Source organism: Myotis nattereri (assembly GCF_964212035.1).
Source record: "Myotis nattereri genome assembly, chromosome: 9".
In the NCBI taxonomy this organism is placed as follows: Eukaryota; Metazoa; Chordata; class Mammalia; order Chiroptera; family Vespertilionidae; genus Myotis; species Myotis nattereri.
This window is the reverse complement of record NC_138084.1, coordinates 81,361,355-81,371,198: the sequence shown is the minus strand read 5'-3', so window position 1 is coordinate 81,371,198 and position 9,844 is coordinate 81,361,355. Positions and strand designations below refer to the sequence as shown.

At 57.1% G+C, this 9,844-nt stretch overlaps 2 protein-coding genes across 3 annotated transcripts; both read right to left on the bottom strand.

Moving 5' to 3' along the window:
• Positions 1 to 417: 417 nt before the first annotated feature.
• On the bottom strand, positions 418 to 5,312 carry TMEM25 (transmembrane protein 25). 2 transcript variants are annotated; one of them, XM_081098397.1, is made up of 9 exons: positions 5,253 to 5,312; positions 4,795 to 4,951; positions 4,253 to 4,564; positions 3,091 to 3,381; positions 2,791 to 2,922; positions 2,476 to 2,506; positions 2,247 to 2,347; positions 1,817 to 1,909; positions 418 to 1,693 (listed from the first exon to the last, which is right to left on the bottom strand). In XM_081098397.1, exons 2-9 carry the CDS (start codon positions 4,862 to 4,864, stop codon positions 1,620 to 1,622), a joined length of 1,104 nt encoding a protein of 367 aa, XP_080954523.1. In that variant the 5' UTR covers positions 4,865 to 4,951; positions 5,253 to 5,312; the 3' UTR covers positions 418 to 1,619. The 2 variants fall into 2 exon arrangements, with proteins under 2 accessions (XP_080954523.1, XP_080954522.1); XM_081098396.1 differs by having other exon boundaries at positions 4,795 to 4,880; positions 5,253 to 5,280.
• A 186-nt stretch (positions 5,313 to 5,498) lies between these two features.
• TTC36 (tetratricopeptide repeat domain 36) lies at positions 5,499 to 9,112 on the bottom strand. The gene is made up of 3 exons (XM_081098551.1): positions 8,989 to 9,112; positions 7,865 to 8,053; positions 5,499 to 5,810 (listed from the first exon to the last, which is right to left on the bottom strand). The coding sequence occupies exons 1-3, from the start codon at positions 9,098 to 9,100 to the stop codon at positions 5,548 to 5,550; spliced, it is 564 nt and encodes a 187-aa protein (XP_080954677.1). The 5' UTR covers positions 9,101 to 9,112; the 3' UTR covers positions 5,499 to 5,547.
• Between the last annotated feature and the right edge of the window lie 732 nt (positions 9,113 to 9,844).

Below are 9,844 nucleotides of genomic sequence, written 5' to 3'. Positions count from 1 at the left end.
ATCAATAAAATATATTAAAAAAAAACTTAAAAAAAAAAATAAAAGATTGAGCCCTAGCTGGTTTGGCTCAGGGAATAGAGCATTAGTCTACAGACTGAAGGGTCCTGGGTTCGATTCTGGTCAAGGGCACATGCCTGTGTTGTGGGCTCCATCCCCAGTAGGGCATGTGCAGGAGGCAACTGATCAATGATTCTCTCTCATCATTGATGTTTCTATCTCTCTATACTTCTCCCTTCCTCTCTGAAATCAAGAAAAAATACATTTAAAATAAATAAAAAATAAAAATAAAAGATTGGAAGCAAATAAAGTGGAATGTTAAGATTCAACAGTATGGTAGGTACATGCTTTCTCAACTGTGTGATTTAAAGATCTCATTAAGAAATCTACTTGAAAGAATGAAACACATGTAACATTCACTCAGTCAAGCTTATTGAATTTATTGTGTGCTCAGCACTGTTCCAGGCTATAACATGAGAAAAATTACAAAAGATAACAAGGGAAAAATATACTCCGCACTAGATTGATTTGCAGGCATTTTCATGTCGCTTTGTAAAGTGTTCCTAGGTTGTTTTGGGGTATGTGGTCTCCTGCTCCATGTCCCCCAAAAGCTTCCAGCACTGTTGAAGTATGTGCCACAATGGACGTCCCCTGAAGAACAGGGGGTGGGACAGGAAGGGTGGCCTCCTGCTGATGGGTCAGAACTGAGGTCTCCTAAAGGGGAGACATGTTGAGGGAAACCACCAACCCTGAGGGCTCAGGGTCCTCAGTGACTCACAGGAAGGCCAACGTGGGGAAGCCACAGAGAGGCCCTGGGACCCGCACTCCCCCTCCTAGGAAATGTGCTTGAAGTGCTCACTGTAAGAAAAAGATGCATAGCTACATGCTGTACGGGGTGCCGCGAGGCTCCTCACCTTCTCCTTTCCTCCTGATTGTGCTAACACCAGGCACTAGCACCACCAGAGGCCAGTGGGGAAGTCTAGTGCCCAGTGAAGAAGTGGTAAAGGTCCAACATATAACCTATGATGCTCAAGAGAAGGGGGGACAGTGGGGACAGAGGTACCAGCAGAAGGGACTGGTCTGTGCTTGGCCAACGCCCTGGGCTGGGCTGCTCCCTGTGCACAGGGTATTTTATTTCTATGCAATGAGCAGGGCTCTAAATGTTCAGAGTGAGCAAAGCTACACAGCATGGGAAGGAAATCCAAGACATGCAGGCCTTTCTAGTCCCACACCAGGCATGTCCCTGTGCCTGCTGTGCAAGGTGCTGAGGAATACTGGTGGGAGGCACAGAGCAGGCCCAAGTCACCAGGGCCATGCCACACGTAGATGCCAGATGACATCAGAACACACAGGCAAAAAGCTCTATCCACTTGGCACAGGCATCTCATGCAGGCCCCCAACCTGAATAAGAACAAGGGCTTGGGTCCAGCCAGCAGCCTTGCCAAGGATACCTGTGCCCTCAGGGTCAGATCCAGTGGAACCCTCCTGTGGATGACAGAAGCACCCCAGCCAGGGATGCAAGCACAAGTGGAAGTGGCATCTCACTGGCAACATGGCCAGGCAGAGGATGCCTTGGAGGGGAGGGTGCCCAAGGGCATGGCACCCTCCGTCTCACCCTCAACTCAGAGCCAGATCTCCTCACTGCTCACACTGGACACTCGGTAGATGTAGCCCAGCATTGGGAGACGGATGAAGCCTGCCGGGTCAGAGATGCCCAGGAGTCTCAGTGACCCTCATCCTTGGAAGTCAGGAAGCTCCTCCCTGCCCCTAGGGACTCAGAGGCATAAGTAAAGGGCGGAGGAGCAGGGGAGGAGGGTACCTCGGCTGGTGAGGAGGCCACCGGGCTCTGAATCCAGGAGCTCTGGCTCTGGCCGGCTGTTATTCCAAGCCGTCTGTCGGTCTGCTGGTTTCCCTGTTGGGTGACAAAGGGGGTGGTGCCAGGACAAGGAGTGTGCCTGATGGGGCCTTGCCCCTCCGAAGTACCAAGGTCTCTTTTTCTCTTAGAAGCATCTCTGAAGCTCAATTGATTAGAGCATTGTCCCAATACACCAAGGTTGCTGGTTCCATCCCCGGTCAGGGCACATACAAGAATCATCCAATGAATGCATAAACAAGCAACAAATCGATGTTTCTCTCTCTCGCTCCTGCCCCCCCCCCCCCTTCCCCTTCCTCTCTCTCAAATCATTTAAAAAAAAAAAAGGCAGCACCTCTGAAGATAAAACAGGGGCCACAGAGAGTCCTGGATGTACCTCTGGAGTCTGGAGTGAGGTCGTTGAGCTGAAGGTTGGACGGGAGGGACATGTTCTCCCGGGGCAGGCGCACGTTGTTGAGCTTCAGGTTGTTGGAGTCACTGCAGGGTGGACAAAGCCTGGGATGTGCCCTGGCTCCAGCAGGATGAGTCCTGCTTTGGAGCCAGTTCCAGGACTAGCAATAGCTGCACCTCCATTCAGCCCAGCTCCCCAGCCCAGGGGCAGTTACCTAGAGAGCAGAGATGGGCGCCGGGAGGGGCCTGAGGAGAGAAACCATACCACCACTTCAGTGTGCCCTCCCACACCGGCCTTTGCCCCCTGCCCTTCCAGACCCAGGACTCTCAGGCAAGGAGTCTCTGAAACACCAGCCCTGGCTCTGGGACCAGAAATGCCATTCCCAGTGCCTGGCCCTGCCTCCTGGATTACCTGAGGCCACACCCCGGAGACCTGCCACTTGTCAGACGCCTTGTTCTGCCCGCCCCTACTTTCGGCCCTGCTGCTCACCCTGCCCTCCTCTCCCAGCCACCCATCACCTTGGCCTTACCTTTGGTCGTCTTCTCTTTCCTGCAGACCAGGCAGGCCACTAAGGTGCTGAATGCCACCAGGGTGCCCAGCGATAGCCCTCCGGCTACAATGATGCCCAGCAGTGGCACTTCCACCCGCGTGGCCAGGAGTCCTGCAGGTGGTCTTTTGGTTAGGTTCCAGGAAGGCAGGGTCCCCAATTCTGAGATGCCACAGGTCCGACTCTGTCCTCCTTGCCCAAGGTGGCTGGGGACACTCACTCACAAGCCTCATCCCAAGGGCAGCAAGTCCTCCCGCTTCTGTACTGACGCTCATCGCTCACCTTGGGCTGGGAGCGAGGCACTGGTGACCCCCACATCGTTGGCAGCGACCACAGAGAGGTTGTGTGCCAGGTTGCGAAGCTGCAGCTGCACTGTGTGGTTGGTGAGCCAGGGGTAATGCTGGGCATCCAGCACCAGGAAGTCTGAGGTGTTGACAGTCACCGGCCCATCCTGGTCGATCCAGGTCACATTGGCAGGCGGGTTGGCACGGACCAGGGCAAAAAGAACAACCAGGAGGCCCTGGCCCTGAGCTTCCTGGTAATTGGCCCCGACCTGGGCAATCTCCGGTTTAACTGGGGCAAAGCAGAGGCCAACATGCTCTCACCACAGCTCCTCGTACTCCTGCCCTTTCCTCCCAAACCCAGAGGGACTTCTAAGGGGACACTAGGAACTAGGATGGCTATGTCCACCTCAGAGGCAGCATTTTGTAGTGATCAAGAGTATAAACACAAGGCCGGTCGGTGTGGCTCAGTGGCTGAGCATCAACCTATGAACCAGGAGGTCACAGGTTCGATTCCAGGTCAAGGCACAAGCCGGTTTGGAGGGCTCGATTTCCCCAGTGGGAGGCAGCTGATCACTGAGTCTCATCACTGTTTCCATCTCTCCCTCTTTCTTCCTCTCTCTCAAAAAAGTCACTAAAAACATATTTTAAAAAAAGAGCATAAACCAGCTGTGGGCAAAGTACGGCCCGCGGGCCAGATCCGGCCCGTTTGAAATGAATAAAACTAAAAAAAAAAAAGACCGTACCCTTTTATGTAATGATGTTTACTTTGAATTTATATTAGTTCACACAAACACTCCATCCATGCTTTTGTTCCGGCCCTCCGGCCCAGTTTAAGAACCCATTGTGGCCCTCGAGTCAAAAAGTTAGCCCACCCCTGGCATAAACACTAGAGCCAAAATGTATGGATCTGAATACTGGCTGTGCTTCTTACCAGCTAGCGGTGTGATCTCGGCCAGATTGCTTAACTTCTCTGTGCTGTGTTCTAATTTGTAAAGTGGGGATAACAACAGGGATTCGCTCATGGGATTACTGTGAGGACTTAAGTTAATATTTGCAAAACGCTCAAATGTGTGTTCAGTGTCCTGTCAGACCATCTGCTATGTGGGTGCCGGGGTCCCCGGGCAGAGGACCTCGCCCCTGCCCGCCTCGGGGACACTCACATTGCACATTGAGGATGACCGAGGCGTTGGCGGCCGGGCCGCGGCCCGGGTCCTGCAGGGAGCAGTTGAGCTCATGCTGGGACCGCTGCGCAGTGACAGTGAGGGTGCTGGTGCCCCCCGAGAAGGCCTCCCCGCCCACACGCAGCAGCCGTGAGGTGCTGGCCTCCTGCAGCTGTCCATCCAGGTACCAGGCCAGTCGGGGGGTGCCGGACACCCCCGCCACTCGGCAGGTGAAGGGGTGGCGTTCATTCTCCCGAAGTGCCCGCTCAGCCCAGGCCTGGCCATCGATTTGTGGCGCCAACTCTCCCCAACCTGGAACACGACAGAACGTTCTGGGTCGGGCTGGCACTGCTCTGTGGCCACGAGGAGGCCGTTACCGAGGGGCAGCCGGCGGGGAGGTCTCCCACAGGCCGTGGCTGCACCGTGGGCACGTGGGTCGGGAAACCCAGCGCTGCAGCCGAGGGCCTGAAGGCGCCCCAAACCGAGGTGCAGGCAAGGAGGGGAGAGGAGGCGGGCCCGGAAGTGCCTGCAGAGGGGTGTACCTGAGCTCAGGAGGGCTGGCAGGAGCAGCAGTGTGTGCGGGAGGGCGGCTGGGCCTGCGGGCAGCGCCATGGTGGCCGCGGCCGGGCTGCCAAAAGAAGGGGCGGGCCTCGACACTAGCCAGGTGGGAGCGGGCAATGTATTCCTCCAGAACTAGGTCTCCAGAACAAAAATAAACCACGCACGTGAGCCAATGTAGACCGACCCACGGGGCGAAGGCCGAACTGACTCGCCGGCGAGCAGGCACAGCTCCGAGACGCCCAGCCCCGTGCGGCCCGCCCCAGGCGAAGGCGCCCCCTCCCCCCCGCGCGCCTCCCCCGAAGGGGCCGTCGGCTCCAGACCCCGTCTCGCCCGCCCCCCACCCCATCCTTCCGGCTGCGGAGGCGAGGGTGGGCTGAGGAGAAGGTGGTTCCGCCCGCGGAGGTCGCGAAGAGCGCCCACCCCGCCTCCCGGCCCTCACCTCGCCATCGGCCCAGCGCACCGCAGCGCAGCCGGAGGCAGTGACGGACGCCAGCCGGGCGGTGCCGCGCTGGGCTGGACCAATCAGCGCCGGGGCCGCGGCCGCCTACTTCGCTCCGCCCCGCCCCCGGCCCCTGCCGCGCAGGCGCTCCCGCCCTGGGCGCCCGAAGCCCCGCCCCCGCCCCCTGCCGCCTCTTCCCGGCTGCGTAGGCGCCCCCCGCAGCGGCGCAGAAACAAGCGGGAGACTGGCGAGTCCGCAGCTTTATTGGTTCGGGCGCCCCTCCCGCCCGCGGGGCTCAGCGCGGGGTGCGCTCCCCGCGCAGCTGCCCCATCACGTCGGCCAGCATGCGGTTGCACAGCGCGGCATACGGGTTCAACAGCACCAGCTGGCGCCGCGCGAAGGGGCTGCCCAGCCGCGCCGCCCGCTCGAAGTCCCGGCGGGCGTCGTCGTCCCGGCCCTGCAGCCGCGCCAGCAGCCCGCGCTGCACGAAGCTCTGGCGGGCGGCGCGGCCCCGGCCGCCGCTCAGCGCCACGGCGCGCTCCAGGTCCTCCAGGGCCCCTGCGGACAGCGAGGACAGCCCGCGCTCAGGCCTGGGCCTGGGCGCGGGCCGGGCGGTGGTGGCCGCTATGGCATCGCACAGATGGGGGGACCCGAGAGCCGGAGACTCGCCCTGGCTCCTGGCCGCGGCCAGTGGTGGCAGAGCCCTCGCCCCCCACACCCAACACCCAACACCCGCAGAGCTGGGGCTTCCGGAAGTCACCATGTTCCTGAATCCAGCCCGTGGCTGGCCTGTGTCTTCCACGTGGTCGTAGTTCCCCATCTACCACGTGCCGGTGACTGAGTCCCACAGCCCCAAATAGTTACAGTTTCTTACAGACACAGGCAAGTCCTTTTCCCTTTGAAGGCTTTTCGCTCCACTTTCCCGTGGTGTGACTCTTTTGACAATGAGGAAGGGTTCTCCTTCCTTACTGCCTTTTTAAGAGCCTGCCTCCTGCAGCCCCTGCAGGGGTGGAGCCGCAGCCGAGGCGCGTGCCCGCGGGGAACTGAACCTTCCGGCCAGCTCTACACCGGCCGGGGCTCTCTTGTGTGATTTTTAAAACAGCGTTTCTCCACTGACCGCCTTTCCTCATTCTTTATTTCCAGCGTCTTCACCATTTTGTATCTAACTTTTTTTGAAGAGGCCTTGGAGCCAGAGCTGGCCTGCCGCATTTTACTTTATTGTCCTCATAAAATACTGGGCATGTGAACTCAGCCTGGGGAGCCTGCGGCATCTGCTGCAGAGCCCACCGAGCTGCATTTCTGGCTTCTCATTTCACTCTTGTTCCCTGTAGTCCAGACGAGAGACCCCGCCAGGATGGTTGGGGAGCTCACTGTCCTAGCAAGGCTGAGCTGCCTTCTGGCCGTTTTGGTCCCCGGAACCCAGCGGGGGCTCTGGACCTGGGCCTTTGAGCAGCTCCTTGATGGCAGCGTTTCTCGGTTTCCCTCAGAGGAGCTGGTCTGGGGGAGTGGCAGGCCTCCAGGCGAATGGCCTCTGGTCCTCTCTGGGGTTTCGGTCAGTAGGCTGTCTCCAGGACCGTTACAGCCCTGCCGGACCCTGCCCTGCCTGGGCCAGGTGACAGACCAGCCTGGAGGAGGGACCCTCGACGTTCTTCGCTGTTCCCATAATGGAGTCCAGACCCCCAGCCTGGCAGTACTGGTCCCAGGAGCACGCCCACCACCAGGGGTCTTAGCAGTCTACTAGACTTCTGCGGCTCACCACTGGTCAGCCTGCGCTCTGGTTCCTAGCATGGCCCCTTTTGTCCCACTGTCCCCACTCCGGCTAGAATGACCTAAATGCCACAAGTCTGATCCAGTCACTCCCAGTTAATCCTTTAGTGATTCCTGTTTCCTTCCAGGCCCTGCCCCATCCTTCCACCACTCCCTGGTCCAGTCAGCTTGGAGGTATGACATTCCCTGTACTTTTCTTTCATGCCTTTCTGGACCTCTACAGGCTGTGCCTTCTCCACTTCCTCCCCTCCATCCAGCGAACTCCTACTCATCCTTCAAAACCCACTCATCAGGAGCAGATGCTTCTCCGCCTGTCATGGTATTGTCATGTCTGTCCTGGCACCTGGCCTGCAAGCTTGAGAAGCAGTGTCACTCTGGAGCCCTGACATCTGGTTCCAATCCCGGTTCTGCTACGTCTCAGCCGTGAGCGCAGCATGCTGCCTGCCCCCATGCTTCAGTCTTCATCTGTGAAACGAAGGTAAGACTACATTCCTTCCAGGGTCGTGAGAATTAAATGAGTTACTACCGCTTACATGGAAAGTGCTTAGTGGCTGGCACATAGTAGTTGCCGTATCTTTTATCTTTGTGTCCTCAGCACCTGGCCCATTCTTACAATAGTAGATTCTCATGAAATGTTAAATAAATAAATGGAATGCAATCTAATCTGACTTTCCCAATAGCCCAAGAGGTTAGCAGGGACCATAATCTCTCTTATAGGTAAGCATGCAGATTCCAGAGGGGTCGAATGAGTCCCCACCCCCAAACCCCAACCCTACAACCGTTTCATCTCAGGTCTGTGCATGACAGGGCCCCTTCTGTAGAGGCTCCAGGGCACCTCCCCTCACCTGCCACGTCTCCCTGCAGCCGCCGGGCCTGGGCTCGGTTGTTGTAGGCTGACGCCCTCTCGGGCAGCAGGTTGATGGCTTGGCCAAACCTCTCCAGCGCTGTGCTGAGGTCACCAGCCTCTGCTGCGGTCACTCCCTGCAGCTCCAGGGCCTTGGACTGCTGCAGCTGTGCTTGCGGGAAAACTCCACCTGTGCCAGGGAGGGAGCCAGGAGGGGGCAGGTGTGCAGTCGGGAGCAAGAAGCAAAAGCCACCTCAGGCTCTGGACACGTGAGCCCGAGCTGCCTGGGCTGAGGGGTGGTCACAGCTGGAGTGAGATGCGGTATTTGGGACGGGGGAGCCGAGGTCACCCAAGGCTAAGAGCTAGCACTGCCTAAGCCCCAAAGGAACCTGGGAATGAAGCTCAAGCTCCTTAGCCTGCAGCTAAAAGGACTTGCTCAAGGCCACACAGCCTGTGGGTTGCACAGCTTGGATTTGAGCCCAGGTCCTTTCCTGAGTGTGCCCCCGTTTTGCTCGACTGCACTGCCTCCAACACTAAGGCCTCCGTGACACCCCCAGGTCACGAAAACCCCTCCCCACATACCCCCAGCTTTTCAGCCTGAAGTCTCAGTCAGGCTTAGGCGTCACCCCTTTAGAAACAAGGGCATAAAAACCTCGATGGGGACCGACGGGAAGCCGGAGTGCACGGTGGGGGGATGGGCTCAGAGCTCTTGTGATGGCGCGCGGACTGAAGGCTCGCTCAGCTTGGAACCTGCAACAGAGCCCTGCCCTGCCCTCGTCCGCTCTTTGTGGTGATGTATTGTTACGACAGTGATGTGAGAGCTTAATAGCAGCCTCCTACCCCCCCACACAGTGAAGCTTGGATGATGGGGAGAATTGAGTGGTGAGGTACATTCAGAGGTGTGAGGGCTGAAGGACTGAGACAGGCCCTGGCCCTTTCCTCTTGGCAGTGACTCTTGTCAACCCCCCATCAGTGTTCTAGGGATTTTCCGATCTTTAAGGCCAATTTCAATCCCAAGGGTCTGGAGCAAACATGGGGTTTTGTAAGATCACCTACCTTGGCCTCCCCAGGAAGGCCTGCAGACCAGCCAATGTTGAGAGCTATCCTCCAAGGTCAAATACTCACCTTCATCTTCTTCCTCAGCTTCCTCTCCCAGGTCCAACCCAACAACGTCTCCAAATGGGGTGTCGGGGTTGAAGATGGCCTGCAAAACTGCCTGATCGTTTAGTGTCCCCATGGTGCTCAACTCCAAAACTCCAAAAAGGTGACTCAGGATGAGAGGAGGGAGAAACGGTGGGTGGATCTGAGGGAGGTTGTTTGAGGACCATCCCACGAAGAGGAGTGGCCTGTTCTTTTGGTTACAGGGTGAACTGGATGTCCTCTGGCCCTGGGCTCGTGACCCTGGCCTGGCAGAACATTTACAGCTATTTCTCAACCGCCTCCCCACCAGCACTCCCGTCCCAGGAGAAACAGTAAATACATTTTCAGGCTTAAGGTGGAGGGGAGAGAGCCGTGCTGTCCAGGTTCTCTTTTGCGTGCTTTTATTCTATTCAGATCAGGAGGAAACCAACAGAAGCCAGGGCTTGACTACCCATGGGTCAGGGAGGGGTATGCAGGCAGTAAAGGAACTATTTCTTTGTCCTCTTGAGCCTTTCTTCAAGTCCAGAATTAGGTGCCGAGGAGACATCATTGATAAGGAAAGGAAATGCTGTGAAGAGAGCGGGTGTGGGAGGCAGAGGACTGTGGCAGGCATCCTGTCCCCCTCCCCCAACCCTCCGCCCCAGAAGCCAAAAGACAGGTCCACCACGTGCCGCAATAAACTTGACATGTTTATTAATTAAACTATCACTTAAATAAAAAAAAGTGCATAGAAAATAAACATGTTTAAAAACTCCTTTTTTTTTTACAACTATGTACACTTTTTACTTTTACATTCAGTCTTTCGTAGAGAGCTTTCAGCATTATTATTTTTTGAACTATT